This window comes from Musca vetustissima, unplaced genomic scaffold (assembly GCF_032173495.1).
Source record: "Musca vetustissima isolate MV318-11 ecotype Yass unplaced genomic scaffold, APGP_CSIRO_Mvet_v1 utg9944, whole genome shotgun sequence".
NCBI lineage: Eukaryota > Metazoa > Arthropoda > Insecta > Diptera > Muscidae > Musca > Musca vetustissima.
The window spans coordinates 61,470-79,489 of record NW_026883372.1 but is presented as its reverse complement, the minus strand read 5'-3'; the positions used below and the strand labels follow the sequence as shown (position 1 = coordinate 79,489).

Genomic DNA, 18,020 nt, shown 5'->3' with positions numbered 1-18,020 from the left:
GATTTTAAAGAATATTTTTTTCAAGAACTCTACAAGACGTGGTTTTCCAAGAATCATTTCATCATCCACGACCACAAGAGGAGTGGGTTTTTAACGAATATTGGTTTCAAGGGCCAAACAAGGCATTAATTTTTAAAGAATTTTTTTTTCAAGAGTTACACAAGACGGGGGGTTTTAAAAAAAAATATTTTTTCAAGAGCTGCACAATGCGTAGAGTTTTAAAGTACATATTTTAACAGTTCCAATTTTTTTTAACTTCTAATATATTTCTGCCACCATTTCTTGATATTTGCCAAAAAATATTTCCATAGTTCACAAACATTTCATAATTTTCTATAGAGAATCAGTTTTTTTTAATATATTTCTTTCTCTTTTTTCCATTTCAGAGTCTACGCACGGCGTGGACGGCCCTGCATCGTGGCGTTTAACGCTCGATCAGGATCTTATTGACACGCTCAAGGGCAGTTTCCCCAGTTGGTTTCAGCAGACGTCAGCAGGTGCCACAGGCACAACGGTTGTCAGTAGCAGTTCCGGCGCCAAACATTTGACGACCACAGCCAATCACATCAATCGTATCAAGGCATACAACCATAGCCTCAACACCATTACCATTAGCAATAGCAATTACAGGCGTAATCAACACACCTATCACTATCCGACCATCTTTAATACCACCAGCAGCAGCAACAACAACACCAGCAGCAAGAACAACACCAATAAAATCCTTAACGGTAATAATATCAACGGTCTTACCATCACAACAACAACTGCAGCAAGCAACGGTAACGGCCACGTGAACCGCAACGGCAGCATAAATCTGCTAAATAATACGATTTGCGTGACACCCATAACAATTGACACGAGCGGTGGTTATTTACATACCTCGGCATCCACGGGCCAACATCACCATCATCCAAGTTTTTTGAGCCACCCACAGAATACACTCCATTTGCATCAGTTGAACGGAACAACAGCAACAACTTTGCTGGCAGCCAACGCCGCCGCCTGTTCATCCCAATCATCTTCGTCAGCATCGCCAGCATCGAGTGTGACCTCTAACTGTTCGGGTAATTCACATTCAACGATCTCATCGAAAAATTCCCAAAGTTCTCAACAGCAAGTAGTTGGCGGAGGGGGAGTAGTAGCAGAAACAACAGCAGCAGCAACGAACGGTACCAGCAACGTTAGTGGTGCCGGTGTTAGTCAAACAATTTCAAACTCTAAGCCACCAATTTCGATAACCAAATCCAGCCATTCATCATCCTCTTCTTGCTCTTCATCGTCCTCGTCGTCGTCATCATCATCATCGTCCTCGTCGTCATCGAAGTCTTCGTTATCAAACAAATCGAAGGCATCGTCTGTTGCGGCAACAGTCTCAACGAAAAAATCTTCCAATCCTCCAATAAAGACACCGAAAATCTCCAACAACGCCACCACCACCTCCAACACCTCCTCAATTGCCAAATCATTGCCAACCACTAGCATAACGGTGACATCAGGTACCGCCGCGAACACAGTCACTTTGAAGCCCATAACCACAAACTCAACAGCCACGTTGCTACCCGCCCACATACCCAGCGCAGTGGGAGCAACAACAATTACCCGTGTAATTCCAAAATCACCATCAGTGCATAGTCTCAGTGGTGGTTCGTTACTTGCAACATTCTCATCGCCCGGCTCGGCAACCACCTTCGAACTTATATCGTCGGATTCGTCCTGCAACGGTCTATTGAACGCCACCCAACTGAGTGGCAAGGCAGGCTTTGAGCAGACATTTCAAGACGTCATATTATTACAGGAAGCCTACGACGATATGTCAGAGGGTGAGTCCAAAAATATTTGAATTTTGGAATTTTTCTAATTTTCTTTTGTATGTGTGTGTGTGTTTCTATTGTGTCTTTATAGGCGAACAACGTTTAAATGCATCATTTCTGGGAGGCATCAGTAGCAGTGATGACGCCACAAATTCCGATTTTTATGATCCACGGCAATCGCCGCCCAAGGCAATTGTCGATTCCAGTCCCCTGCAACCACAAATGGATAAAAATAAAGAATGTAAGTTTTTGATTTTAAATATTTTTTTTACTAATAGAGAAAATAAAAAGTCAATGTGATTTAGAGGTCAAAGGAGATTTGACCCAATTTTTGGTTTTGTGATCTTCCATATGAGAGAAGAATAACAGAGAACTTCTGGTGTTCTATAAAATAATATGTGTAGTTTGGTCTGCAACAGAAGAAGATATTGTGATCTTCTATAGTTGAAGATCTGGGTTTTTATAGAAGAGTACCTTCTGGATTTCTATAGAAGAATACCATTTGGTACTTTATAGAAAGAGACTTTCAGGTTTTCTATAGAGGGAGGCTTTGTTTTTTTTTTTTTTTTGTTTAAGAAGAAGGTCATTTGTATTCTATAAAAGAAGGCATTCTGGTAATCTATAAAAGAAACCCTGCTGGTCTTCTATATAATAATATTTCTAATCTTCTATAGAAAATTACCTTCTGTCCGTCCATAGAAGAAGACTTTCCGGTCTTCTATAGAAGCAGATCTTCTGGTCTTCATTAGAAGAAGACGACCTAGTTTTCTATATAAGAAGACCTTCTGCACTGATATAGTCCTCTATGGTCTTCTACAGAAGAAGACTTTCTGGTGTTCTATAGAAGAATATATTCTGGTCTTCTATAGAAGAAGACGTTCTGATCTTCTGTAGTCATCTGCAGAAAAATACCTTTTGGTCTTCTGCAGAAGAAGACAATCTGGTCTACTACAGAAGAAGAATTGTTGGTCTTCTGCAGAAGAAGGCCTTCTGGTCTTCTATAGGAGAAGACCTTCTGTCCGTCTACAGCAGAAGACTTTCCGGTCTTCTATAGAAGCAGATCTTCTGGTCTTCATTAGAAGAAGACGACCTAGTCTTCTATATAAGAAGACCTTCTGGACTGATATAGTATGGTCTTCAGAAGAAGACTTTCTGGTGTTCTATAGAAGAAGACGTTCTGATCTTCTATAGTCATCTGCAGAAAAATACCTTTTGGTCTTCTGCAGAAGAAGACGATGTGGTCTACTAAGGAAGAATAAATTTTGGTCTTCTGCAGAAAAAGGCCTTCTGGTCTTCAGAAAAATACCTTTTGGTCTTCTGCAGAAGAAGACAATCTGGTCTACTAAGGAAGACGAATTTTTGGTCTTCTGGAGAAGACCTTCTGGTCTTCTATAGAAGAAGACCTTCGGGTCTTCTATAGAAGAAAACCTTCTGGTCTTCTATAGGAGAAGACCTTCTGGTCTTCTATAAGAGAAGGCCTTCTGATCTTCTATAGGAGAAGACCCTCTGATCTTCTATAGGAGAAGACCTTCTGATCTTCTATAGGAGAAGACCTTCAGGTCTTCTATAAGAGAAGATCTTCGGGTCTTCTATAGAAGAAGACCTTCTGATCTTCTATAGGATAAGACCTTTATAGAAGAAGACCTTCGGGTCTTCTATAAAAGAAAACCTTCTGGTCTTTTATAGAAGAAGACCTTCTGGTCTTCTATAAGAGAAGGCCTTCTGATCTTCTATAGGAGAAGACCTTCTGATCTTCTATCGGAGAAGACCTTCAGATCTTCTATAGGAGAAGACCTTCTGGTCTTCTATAGAAGAAGACCTTCTGGTCTTCTATAGTTCTGCTCCTGGTCTTCTATAACAGAAGATCTTTTGGTCTTCTATAGAAAACCTTTTGAACCTGTATGGCTTCTTTCCACGCAAGTTTTGAGGTGTTTCCTAAGGCGAACGTGTTTCCCAGAGATTCATCATTCATGGTAGGAAACTAGAAATCCATGATCAGTGATTAGTTTAGGGACGGCAATATTCGTCTCGACAGTCTAAGGATCATAGCCACCGGGTGATTAATTCTGAGACTAGCCCCTTAGATCCGCCACTGCTTGTTGAATTTGCAGATACCCAAAAACATATATTGGGCTTCCGCAATCTGTAGGTCCACAATCAGTGAGGCATCGGATTATATCGGCCATAGGCGTCTTTTCTGAAAGTCTTTTTATTGAAGTTAGAAAGTCTTTTTATTGAAGTTCTGAATGTGATTTGAAGGTAAACATGTTTCATTATTCAAAAATAAGTAATCTTGTTTTCATCTCCTTATCTATGTTCCTTAAAAGAAATGAAACACAATGGTGTTTGTGTCCCGGGATATCGTGACAGGACGACCTTCTTCATCTTCATTCCGTATCCGATGTCTTGTTCATTTCCTTCCTTAAGTTCGCCTTTCTTTCTATTTCAGCCTAATTGAATATACGAGAAAGATGTCTTCTTGACATTCTCTTAACAATTTCGTATAGCCCATTTTAGTTGTTGTTGTAGTTCTTGGCCAGCTTTTTGCAATTAGTTACAAAAAATACTATAAGTTGTACACAAACTAAAATGTCCGGTCCGCCGTACGGCAGTCAACAACAACGATTCTAATAAATCAGTCATAGAAGAAGGTCAGTCTTCCGAATAAATAGGATAATTGTATCAAAAAGTTTTGTTTTTTTCTAACATAAAAATAGTTGAGTTTAAGGACAAAATTGTTTTCGATTTTTTTTTTTTGCAAACATTTTTCCTTTACAGGAAACGAGGGAATGTTCGGCAAAACTACATTGAAGGACAAATGTAGATTTGTTTGTTTAGTTTCTGTTACTGTGCGATATGTATGCCCGGGTGTGTGTATGTGTGGATTTGTGGTTGGCCAGAACTCAAAGAATGCTTTGTTTGCCATGGTCGTTGCCGTCGTCTTCTATTTTTTTCTTTAAGTCTTTCAAGTTCCTTATCATGATCCTTGATATACACACATTTAACAAAATGCTGAACATGGTCTTACTACGACTTTTAGCTACAAGTATTGCGTTTCCGTTCAATTTTGTTTATCTACACTTGTTTACCATTGTTTCGGATACTTGTTTTTATTTCTTCTTTGAGTGTGGCTGTGTGTGTGTGAGTGAGCATTGTAGTTCTTATCAAGTTGCTACATTCTTAAACAAGTGGTAGCAACTAAATCCCGAACTGAGTATTTTCTTCTTCTTCTTCTTCTTCTCAGACTTCTTCATATAATTTAGCAAAGTTTATCGTAAAACACAGATACACAATCGCACATCCGTCAATCGAGAAAAGCCTCTGGAGGGCGGAGTATGGCAAGTTATATGGGAGTCGCGCGCACACAAGGTCAATAATTAAATAATTTTGTTTATTTATTTGTTAAATAAACGTCCAATTAAGAGATAACTCATATATCGGATATCTGATAGGTCAACGGCATTTAAGTTACATTCACTACACAATTAGTCAGGGAGATATTTTTTTTTATTCCAAGGGGAGCTTTAGATGATGGTATTTGGGAATATTTAAAGGGAAATTTGGCATGCATGGATTTTTTTAAATAAATTTAAAGGGATAGAATCATTAATTTTGGAAAATTAAACAAATTTCAAAAATTTTATGTTTAAGGACTCTCAACTACATTTTTTATAAAAAAAGTTTTTTTTTTCGATTGGAAATGAAGTATAGAAGAAGGCCCTTAGATGCTTATATTTACATATCGTATTTATTATACACTAACCCTGACTTTTGTCGGGGAGGTACCATTAATTATGCGTCGCTTTAAATCTTTTGTTATAAATATTATCGTCAGCTAGGTTTGGATCACAGAGGATACTCGATTCAATTCATATGAAATTTACAAGTTTTCTACATTTTTGATCCTTCGTGGGAGAGGTGCTAGAAAGACCAATGGATGTTTTCTTCGGTCGTGAATGGGTTTTGCAATGTGGGGATTAAATCGATCATTCCATTAGCTTCATATGAAATTTTGACATTTTTGTCGAATTGATCTAGAGAAAAACTAGTGAGCGGAGCAGTATAGTCGCACGGAGCCGACCATAGGATAACCTATACAACTATCACGGAACTCTAACTTTCTGCTGATGTTTATTTCGAACCTGGGCAATATTTCTGATATTTGCACCTTCTTGTCGATTAGAGATCAACAGCACCTTTTGCTTACACTGACATATTTTCCGAATATTACTAATATTCAGTCCTTCTAATTACTTGTCCATATTCCCTTCACCGTGGGTTGTGTTGTGATGTTCGACTTTCAATAGATAGATTGACTCAAAAAATAGATTGACTCGAAAAAAAAACACAAAAAATTATGTTTTCGGTCCATTTCATTCCAAAATGATTATGTGATCATCACCGAAATATATAGGCGTTGTCCTTGACCATAACGTGAATCTCATGGAAAATTTCAAAGCGGTCAGCGCTAAATAATATCTCAGTATGTAAGCACCCGTAAATATTTATGTAACTCCCACATCCGAATACGTACGTCCATATAATTAGTATCAATTTAAAGGTCAACCACTCCTCTTGAATATACTATTAACTTCTCGAGGACATTCAGGGTCCATTTGACCCGCTAAATATTGACCGATCTATATCAAAACAGGCAAACTTATTCTTTGGCCCGATCCACTTCTCCATGCTAAAATTCGCGGTGTTTGGGCCATAATTGCGGCCTTAAGAGCGACCTGAAAAACCGAAAAATTAAGTTTTTTGTCCATTTTATCCCCTAAATATTAACCAATCTTTTCCAAAAACAATAGGGGTCTTCATTGACCAGAACCCATACTACATGCAAAATTTCGTGAAGATTGGTCCATAACTGTGGCCGGTATCGTGTTGACAAATTAAAATGGACAGATGGACGGACGGACGGACACACATGTCTAGATCGGCTCAGCTAGTCGAGATATGACGATCGGTATACTTAAAGGTGGGTCTAGGACCATTATTTCGCGGCGTTATAAACTTTTGGGGCTGCACAAAGCTATAATACCCTGATAACATAGTTGTGTAGGGTATGAAAACTCAAGGTGATACATAGGTTAAAGGAGATTTTAAGTACGTTAAACTACTGTATTTTTTTTTTTGCTGAAAGAAGACGTTATGATGTGCCATATCGAGGTCATTGATAGAAGACCTTCTATATATGAAAAGCCAAAATATAGAATAAGACGTCTATGTCTTCTACAGAATAACCTCTTCCCGCCTTCCACAAAAAAGACATTCTGTAGAAGATTCGATATTCTATAAAAAAAATTCGTTTGGTCTTTAATGTTTTTAATGTCTTTTTGGTATTTTCTTGAAGGAGACCTTATGGTCTTCTATTGATAAAATCTTCTGATTTTCTATCGGAAAACCTTCGGGTCTTCTAGAAAAGAAGACATTTGGTCTTCTGAAGAACATCTGGTCTTGTGAAGAAAAAATCATTCTGTTCCTCTATAGAAACCCTTCTGGTTTTTTAGCGAATAAAATGTTCCAAATTTTTATACTTTGTGGGGGAGATGTATCAGAAAAGGTGATCCGATGGGTTTTTCTTAGGACTTGGTTTGGGCTTAGAACCAAAATTAAAATGAAGATTTGGTCTTCTAGAAAAGAAGACATTTGGTCTTCTGAAGAACATCTGGTCTTGTGAAGAAAAAATCATTCTTCTGGTTTTTTAGCGAATAAAATGTTCCAAATTTTTATACTTTGTGGGAGAAGTACCATAAAAGGGGATCCGATGGGTTTTTTCTTAGGACTTGATCTGGGTTTAGAAACAAAATTAAAATAAGGTTTGGATTTAGCCGAACTTTCTATTCGATTTATATTAGATTTACATATTTTCCAAATTTCCAAATCCCTTGTGGGCAAGATTTTGTAACTTCAGGATTTTAATCAAACTATAAATAACCCAATACTTTAACCAAACATTAGACCCATTGGCCCACTCCTTCTAATACCTTGAAAGAGTTTTAAAGTTTGGGTAAAATATTGGATTGTTTACAGTTTCATACAAATCCTGAAGTTACAATTACATTTTTATACCCTACACAACTATGTTGTCAGGGTATTATAGCTTTGTGCAGCCCCAAAAGCCCCTAGACATGTGTGTCCGGTCGTCCGTCTGTACATTATAATTTGTAAACACGTTATGGACCATGAAATTTTGCATGTGGGATCGATTCTGGCCAATGAAGACCCCTATTTTTTTTGGTAAAGATCGGTTAATATTTAGGGGATAAATGGATAAATGGTCGCTCCAGAGGCCGCAATTATGGTCTGAACATCGCGAAATTTTACATGGAGAAGGGAAACGGGCCAAAGAATAAGCATGCCTGTTTTGATAAAGATCGGTCAATATTTAGCGGGTCAAATGAACCCTGACTTTTGTGTTAAAAATGACAAAATTTTTATTCTGGGCGTATATATTTACTCCTGAAGGACATAGACCCAAGAGGAGTGGTTGACCTTTAAATTGATACCAATTATGTCGTCGTATGTACTCGGAGTACATTTAAATATTTACAGGTGCTTAAGTATTAAGAGGCGGAATTATAGCGCTGATCGCTTTGAAAATTTCCATGAGGACCCAGGTAAGGTAAAGGATAACGCCTATAATTTTCGGTGATGATCAGATAATATTGGGACGAGGTGGACCGAAAACTTATGGTTTTGTGTTTTTTCGAGTCGATATATAGGCCACAATTGAAAGCCGAACATCATAACACAACCTACGGTGTCGGTGAATCTGGACAAGTAATTAAAAGGGCTGTACTGAATATAAGTTCTATTTGTTGACCTCCAGTCGGTCAAGAGGGCGCAAATATAGTAAAATATTTTCCATGCTCAGAATATAGAACCACAGAAAGTTAGATTTTCGTGGAAGTTGTGTAGCGTATCAATTATACTGCTCCGCTCACTGTTTTATACAATAATTTTATTTTATACAATAATATAAAAAAATTTTTGTTGAAATCGATGTAAATCGAATAGAAATTGTCTGAAGTGAATTTCGTCCAAAAAAACTTGGTCTCTTTGAGCTACATTATTGTCGCGACAACCCCTAGTACATACCTCATTAATCATATGGCTGAGGTTATAAAAATATCGATTTTTTTCTATACAAAATGAAAACTAATTATCTGTAGAAAAAAAGATGCAAATAAATTCCGAATAAATGGTTAAAATCAAGATTTTGAACATGCCATCTTCGAATTTAATTTAAGTTTGGACGAAATATTACGATGTGTATTGTGTGGATAAAATCGTTTACTCCCTAAACATTTTTCTTCGAAAGGGTATTTAAATCTCTAAAAACCTAAAATCCCTAATTATTAGCGCATGGGTTGGAAAATATGGCTAAAACCATTATACCAAATTATAACTTTCCCCTTATAAGCTATGTACTCCAAAACAACAAAAGTGCGGCGGTATCGTTGAACTTTATACCAAAACTAGGACTCCATTCAATATAAAATATCCCACGAGTAAAAGTTATGCATGTATAATATTTCAAAGCTATATCTGAAATATATCTCTCTGTTTCCAAAATCGATATTTTACTCCTATCAAGAATAACTTATCATTCAATTTTTTTAATATATTATTATTGACGTTTTATTTCCTCGTCTTCTTAAATAATTAATTGTGTATTAAGGACAATTTTCCATAAAATAAAATCCCTAACCACAATCCCCCACAGATCTTAATTGTATTTTTTATTAACTGTAAATGGCATTCCTTCAAGTGTGTGTTCGTGCTTGACAATAAATGATAATGATGCAAAATATTATCATATTAAAAGTTTATTACTGGTCAGACAGCCTTTATTATGTCCCTTTTTCTCGTTGATGGCTAAAGTGTAAAAATTACACACACACACACACACAAACCCCCATATATATAAACGACTGTGGCATGGAAGGATAAATAAACGGTGGCTATCATTAAAATTTCATTCTATGATTGTTTTTATTACTTGTTAACATTTAATTACAAATGCAACTGGTCTGTTATTTCGAAATTTGTATACAGAATTTTTTTTATCGAAAAAATGAAGGTCGACCTAGAAGATTCAAATCAGATACACCGTTCGCGTGATAAATTTCCATCAACATTTTTGGAGGAATTACCATAAAAAGTACCCCGATATTTTTTATCTTCTATAGGACCGTTCAAAGTTAATCTGCTGTAGGTATCTCAATCGAAGTTTAAATAGAGCTTCGACAATTAGTGTCAGTGCAGGAGAAAGTGTATAAATCATGCTGGAACAGGTTTTAAAAAATAATAACTACCTTTTATACCCTACACAACTATGTTGTCAGGGTATTATAGCTTTCTGCAGCCCCAAAAGTTTGTAACGCCGCGAAATATAGGTCCTAGACCCACCTTTAAGTATATATCTCGACTAGCTGAGTCGATCTAGACATGTGTGTCCGTCCGTCCGTCTGTCCATTATAATTTGTAAACACGATACAGGTCACAGTTATGGACCAATCTTCACGAAATTTTGCATGTAGGATGGGTTCTGGCCAATGAAGACTCCTATTGTTTTTGGAAAAAGTCGGTTAATATTTAGGGAATGAAATGGACCAAATACTAAATTTTTGTCGGTTTTTCTGGTCGCTCCAGAGGCCGCAGTTATGGTCCAAACATCGTGAAATTGTACGTTGAGAAGGGGATCGGGCCTAAGAATAAGCATGCCTGTTTTGATAAAGATCGGTCAATATTTAGCGGATCAAATGGACCCTGACTTTTGTGTGAAAAGTTACAAAATTTTTATTCTGGGACGTATATACTTCCTCCTGAAGGACATATACTCGAGATGTTGATAGTATGTCCAAGATGAGTTGTTGACCTTCAAATTGATACCAATTATATGGCTGTATGTACTCTGATGTGGGAGTTATCCGTAATTAGGTAAAGGCGACTATGTGCCTAGTATTACTATTACTCCATTAGAGGACGGAAATATCGCGCTGATCGCTTTGAAATAGTACATGAAGTTCCAATTGTGGTCAAGGGCGGCGCCTATAGTTTTCGGTGAAGTTGAGATTTCATTCAGGGGGTGCATTGAACAGAAAACATTAATTTTGTCGCTCTAGAGGCAATTATTATATGCAGAACATCACATATTTTACAAGGTGAAGGGGATCTGACCAAATTCTTAGAGCGGCTGTTTAGATGATGATCGGTCAATTTTCCGAGGGTCAAATCAACCAAAACCTTAAGTGACCAATTTTTTATTGTATGGCGTAAAAATTCTCTTCACGAAAAAAAACATTTTGGAAAATATGCAAGACTTAGAAATAGGAGCTGTTGACCTATAATCTGTAAAAAGGGTGCAAATATCACGAAATATTGCCTAGGCTCAGAATATAGAACCGTCGAAAGTGTGCTTTTCGTGGTAGTTGTGTAGGGTATCATATGGTCGGCCCCGCCCGACTATACTGCTCCGCTCACTGGTTTTATGATAAATATGGGCATAGGCTTGATGAAAAATCCTTGCATTCGTCCACAGAGATTAAAAGGTACTAAATAATATTAATTAAAAACTTAGAGCAATTTGATGGTGATTTTTTCACACATTAAACTTCTTCCATTTCTTTGTGAAAATATTTCACATTTTGAAACATGTTTTTTTTTTATTATTCCATCTCATTACCCTTTAGAATTTGCAAGCTCACATAATAGTCTAATGGGTTTCCTAGAAAAGATTTTCCCCCCTTAATTTTTCTTTCATAGCATACAAATTGAACTTTTAGCTACACTGATGTCTGTCAATTCTAATAAAACTACATGCGGACATGAACAACCAAAAAAAACCTAAATCAATTTCATCCATCCAACTATCCATCAGGTTGGTTAGGAGGCTTTGAAAACATTTTCACTTTTTGTTTCTATTTCATCTTCTTTTGGAAAGCGATCAAAATGTAGATTTGACAGAGCCATTAACAGCAACAGCCTAAATATTATTACCAGACAGACACGAACGCCAAAGATTCATTCACGCAAAGACATCATCATAAATGTGTGTGTGTGTGTGATGAGTAGTCTATAAAAAATGGCCTAACAGTCGAACGTGTTTATAACAGCCTCTGGTAGCAATTATTAATTATAAAATCCGATAGTTAGTTATAATCACTTACTACTGTATCTATATATTCATGGGGAGTTTTTTTTATAGGCATTTGAAATTATTGGTTGTTTGGCCAATTGATGGCTTATTAGTGGCAGCGAATAAATGTAGAAAGTAGATGGATTGATGATGACGACGAATGACAGAAGGCAGACAGACCGTTATATGTTAATGTGAAAGTCATTATTTCGCAACTTGTTTTGTTTTTTCATTACAAGGATTGCTAATTATATTTCGGATCCAGAAATTTGTATGGGTCTAGTGGCCATAGTTCTAAAGGAAAACACTTTTAAGGAAAGATCATCTGGACCGATTGATATCTTCGTACAACAGAACTTAATTTAGGTTTTATATAAAGTAATTAAATCGTATACTCAAATCGAATGATACTAGATTTACACATTTTTTCACACTTTGCGGGGATGTATCACAAGGGGTTGACCAATTCACCACATTTTTATACCCTTCACCACACTGTGGTACAGGGTATTATGTCTTTGTGCATATGTTTGTAACAGGCAAAAATAATCGAGATAGACTCATAGTTCCTTTTGAGAATATGCATAGAATCACTTTCTGAGTTGATTTATGCATGTCCGTACGTCCGTCTGTCCGTCTGTTGGTGTTAAATTGTAAACAAAGTACAGGTCGCATTTATGATCCGAATTGGATGAAATTTGGCACAGCTCATTTGTTTGGCCCAAGAACGAACCCTATTGAAATTGGGAAAAATCGGTTCAGATTTAGATATAGCTCCCATATATATTTTCGTCCGATTTAAGGTAAATGGGGCACCAATGTCCCTCTGTATCTTTCAATTTGCACGAAATTTGGCACAACGTAATGAATAAGGTCTAGAGTGATGTGTGCAAAGTTTCGTGAAAATCGGTTCAGATATAGATATAGCTCCCATATATATTTTCGTCCGATTTAAGGTAAACGGGGCACCAAAGTCCCTATATATCTTTCGATTTGCACGAAATTTGGCACAGCGTAATGAATTAGGTATAGAATGATGTGTGCTAAGTTTCCTCAAAAACGGTTCAGATTTGGATATAGCTCCCATATATATTTTCGTCCGATTTAATGTAAATGGTCAACCAAAGTCCCTATATATATTTCGATATGCACGAAATTTGGCACATCGTAATGAATTAGGGCTAGAATGATGTGTGTTAAGTTTCCTGAAAATCTGTTCAGATTTAGATATAGCTTCCATATATATTTTCGTCCTATTAAATGTAAATGGTTCAACAAAGTCCCTACAATCTTTCGATTTGCACGAAATTTGGCACAGCGTAATGAATTAAGTCTAGAATGATGTGTGTTAAGTGTCCTGAAATCGGTTCAGATTTACATATAGCTTCAATGTCTGACCAAATTAAAAATTTAGTATCAGTTGCAGAATGACATGTTTATGGATCCTATTTCATTTTACTGGTCCTTTAAAAATGCGACGTCTGTTAGGATTCATCTGTTAAATATACCCAAAGTGGTGAAGGGTGTCATATAGTCGGCCCCGAGTCAGCTCCGAGTCGGTCCGAGGTCTGGTAAAAATATAACGATGTATCAAGTTTAGTTATGCCGCTCGCTTCATATGATATTTACAAATTTTTGGGGAGGTTCCATAGAGAGAGAGAGAGAGGATCGATGGAACTCATCTTCGAATTTAGTCTAGGTTTGGAAAAATTTATGAAGTGCAATTCGTTAGATAAAGGATTTACAAATTTTCAAACTTTGTGGAGGAGGTATCAGAAGAAACGGACCGATGAAGTCAGTTTTCGGACTTGAGCTAGGTTTGATAAAAACAAGTTTGGAAGAAATTTGCACACCGCGATTTATTCACTTTCTAAATTTTGACCGTCAACAACAACGTTCAAACATTATAAAGATATGGTTATAATATTAGGTTGAGTACCCTTTGGTTCAAATATGATACCCCGTTCAAATTACATTATAAAACTAATTTGGTCCAAAGAAACACGGGGGTCTAAAATGGATATTTCGATAAGACCCCCATTATACATAATGCTGAAATGAGGCAGACGGACGGATATGCATAAATCCATTCAGAAATTGATTTTCTGTATATCCTCAAAAGTAACTTTGGGTCAAGCTTGATACAAACATGCATAATATCCTGTACCACTGTGTTGTGTAGGGTATGAAGGCCAGGAGATTTTCTGCATAGAATACCAGGAAGCCTTTTTCATGGCAACCCAGGAGAAATTCTTCTTGACGCCAGCAGGTCTTATATGCCACAATGTCTTCTTCATGGAAGTGTAAAAAGTTTTCTTTATAAAAGACTAGATTTTTTTTCATAGAGTACCAGATGATCTTCGTAATAAAAGATCAGAATTTCTTCTTCAGGAGGTATTTTTTGTAAAAGGCCAGGAGTTTTTCTTCATAGTAAACGAGAAGCTCGTCTTCATAGAAGGCCAGTAGATCTTCTTAACATAAGACCAATAAGTATTTTTAATAGAGGACCCGTAGGATTGTCATGATGTAGACTATCACTGGGTATAAATTTGTTGTTTGCGAGAAATTTTATTTTTTATATACAAACTGAATCGGATTAAAATTTTATGTTGAGACGGACATTTCCATTTGTTTTTCTTTTGAAACGATGGTTGGTATTGGTATACCACACACCGCCCTATTTTTGGTATTTTAAAAAGGGTCGCATTTTTAATCCCAAATAGGCTGTCATTTGATATACCGGGATGTTTCTAAATAGATAGAAAAATGTCTATATAGTTCCATGTTTTGACATAGGTCCCATTTAAAGGTATCGCTCCATTTTCGGTATTTGGAATGTTTTAGCCGAATTTCCTCACAATATTGAATGTAATCTCGTATTTTGGGAGAAACAATTGCCGAACTATGTAACCATATCAGGTACCGAACCATTTTCGGTATTTTAGTATACCAGATTTTTGAAGTAAATTGTCTATATAGGTATTTTGAAAGTTGTAGCCGAATTTAAACACCAAATTAGCTGAAATTTGGCATTTCGGCTTTCTGGGAGGGTGAGAAACATTTTGCCAAAGCATTTCGGGATGACTTTAATTGACGTTACCCACATATAAAGGCCCTTGCACCATTATCGATAATTTGAAAGTTTTAGCCGAATTTTGCCCACCGATGTGGATGTAATTTGGCATTATGGGAAAAATAATTACTGTAGCATATAACAATATCGAGGTTCAGACCCATTTTCGGTATTTTGAAGGTCGCATTTTTAAACCCAAATAGACTGTCATTTGAGGTACATCTATGCAGAGAAGTGTGTATATATAGACCGATGTTGTGACATAGGCTCCATTTGAAGGATTCGATCGAATTTCGGTATTTTGAAAGTTTTAGCTAAATTTCCCCCAACGATGTTTATGTAATTCGATATTTTGGGTTTCTGGGAGGGTGAGAATAAGTTTGCCGTACCATTTCGAGATGACTTCATATTTTTACGTTGACGTTGGGATGAGGGACACTATTTTCTGCATTTTGAAAGATTTAGTCAAATTTCTACAACAAAGTGGTGTAATTTGGCATTTTGGGTTCCTGCAGGTTTAGATTTCATTAAACCTGCAGGTTACAGAAGGTTTACGATGTAGATCCATGTGTTTGAATGAATTAAGGAAGGACCTGCCTCATTTTAAGGTGAATAAAACATATAGGTTGACCTGCTATCTATGAAATATTATACATTCATGATCTGTATAAATTGTCTAATTATCGCTGACCTATGAAAGGTTCCTCTGTTTTAATACGGATAATTATTGCACATACACGTCTCTCAAATCCATTACATGTAATGACTTAATTTTTTCATATTTTTATCATTATTGTGTTAGTTGCTGAAGTGTGCGTGTTTTCCCTTTTTGTTTTCTGGAAATAACACATGCATCAACATGCTACGTTGTTTTATATATCCATTGATCGGAATCATGTATTTGTGGTTACTTTCCGTAATGTGTGTTCGTTATTTTCATTAAAAAAAAAAAAAAAAAAACATTGAACAGGTAAAGTTGAGTTGTTGTTCCTCTTGTCATGTGTCATAATAATGGTGGTCAGTATATATACGTTAATGTTTTCATTATACCCTACACAACTATGTTGTCAGGGTATTCTAGATTTGCGCAGCCCCAAAAGTTTGTAACGCCGCGAAATATTGGTCCCAGACCGTTATATCTCTACTAGCTGAGTCGATCTAGACATGTGTGTCCGTCCGTCTGTTCATTATAATTTGTAAACACGATACAGACCGCAGTTGTGGACCAATCTTCACGAAATTTTGCATGTAGAATGGGTTGTGGCCAATGAAGACCCCTATTGTTTTGGTAAAGATCGCTTAATATTTAGGGGATGAAATTGGTCCATTTGTCTGATTTTCTGGTCGCTCCAGAGACCGCAAATATGGCTCAAACACCGCGTATTTTTGCGTGGAGAAGTGGATCAGGCCAAAGAATAAGCATGCCTCTTTTGATAAAGAGCGGTCAATATTTAGCGGGTCAAATGGACCCTGACTTTTGTGTGAATATTAGTAATATATGTTGACCTTTAGTCAGGTTTCAAGAGGGTGCAAATAACGCAAAGTTGGATTTTCGTGGAAGTTGTGTAGGGTATTATATGGTCGGCCCCGTCCGACTATACTGCTCCGCTCACTGGTTTGCTTTTAATATTGTTTACAATAATTGCGAAGAATACAAAGTTGAGTATTACATTTAAATGGGGGTTAATTAGTTAATATTTTGGTTAATAATAATTCAATAATAATAAAATTAAATAACTTAAGAAACAGGTTGATGTGTTATTTCGCTGGCGAAAAATTCGATTTTCGTTTTATTTTTTTTTTAATCATAGCTTATTTAATATAAAATTAAATAAAAGTTTTTAATATGAATACTGCTGCCTACGCTACCGACTGAAATATACATCATTCGGAATAAAGTGTTTTTTCTTTACATCCTTGTCCTTATGACGAAAAAAAAACTGCCCCAAAACACATATCTCTCCGCTTTATTTCTACTAAAGACAGCAGAAGAGTATTAATGACAACCGAGCCAGAGAAGCAGTTCTCTGTAATTATTATGATTTTATTGTTTTTTGTATTTCTCAACAGTTATGATTCTGTTGCTGTTGTTGTTGTTATATGACCATTATTGTGGCCAATAATGTTAATTATAGAGTTGAAGAAGCATGAAAGCAGAGTAACAGGAAACAGGCGAAACGAAAAACTTTTAATTGAAATAAAATACTCATCGTTACACGGCCATTTAGGCGTATGATGAATATTTTATGTACCACAGCATAAGGGGCGTATGAAGAATATTGCAAGGAACGAATAAAATAGCATACGTCACCCCTTACATCGAATCTACCCAAAAAGTGAATATAACAACAGAAACTGACTGGTGGTTGATGTATGTGTAAGTGTATGTTCTCCTCACCACAAATATATGTTGTATACAAGTATACCTTGTTGTTAGGGCCAACCTATGAAAGGAGAAATACACGTGTGAATCATTATATGACCATACATATACATACATACAAACATACATGTTGTTCTTATAACTTTGTTTGTAGAACACAGCATGCTGTTTGCGAAAGTGTTAATTAAATTCTTGCTGCATCAAGAAGCATGCGGGGAGGGTGATATGCCAGTACTCTCATCCTTATGATCATTTCATGGTAAAAATGTAGCACATCGAAATAATGGTTCCGTGGCATGTAGATTATCTTCAGCAGAAATTCAGGGGAATTTCATAATAGAGGATAAGATGTTCTTCTAATGACGAATCAACGGGTCTTTCAGAGATGGAATGGAAAATCTTTTTAGAAATCCCGAAGGGATTTTTCAGAGAATATTTTTTTCAATGACTATCTAAGGCGTGGATTTTTTAAAGAATATTTTTTTCAATGACTATCCAAGGCGTGGATTTTTTAAAGAATATTTTTTTCAATGACTATCCAAGGCGTGGATTTTTTAAAGAATATTTTTTTCAATGACTATCCAAGGCGTGGATTTTTTAAAG

General features: G+C 36.3%; 2 protein-coding genes across 2 annotated transcripts in view; both read left to right on the top strand.

Moving 5' to 3' along the window:
* Positions 1-1,487, top strand: part of LOC133330231 (uncharacterized protein DDB_G0271670-like) — a 32,286-nt gene extending 30,799 nt beyond the window's left edge. Inside the window, exons 2-3 of the mRNA XM_061538694.1 lie at positions 387-1,356; positions 1,409-1,487. Coding sequence (XP_061394678.1) covers positions 387-1,356; positions 1,409-1,487 — 1,049 coding nt within the window. The remainder of the gene's footprint in view (positions 1-386; positions 1,357-1,408) is intronic.
* Positions 1,488-1,539: 52 nt separating this feature from the next.
* Positions 1,540-18,020, top strand: part of LOC133330230 (J domain-containing protein DDB_G0295729) — a 29,187-nt gene continuing 12,706 nt past the window's right edge. The window contains exons 1-2 of the mRNA XM_061538693.1: positions 1,540-1,823; positions 1,906-2,055. Of these exons, the coding sequence (XP_061394677.1) occupies positions 1,814-1,823; positions 1,906-2,055 (160 nt within the window). The 5' untranslated portion in view covers positions 1,540-1,813. The remainder of the gene's footprint in view (positions 1,824-1,905; positions 2,056-18,020) is intronic.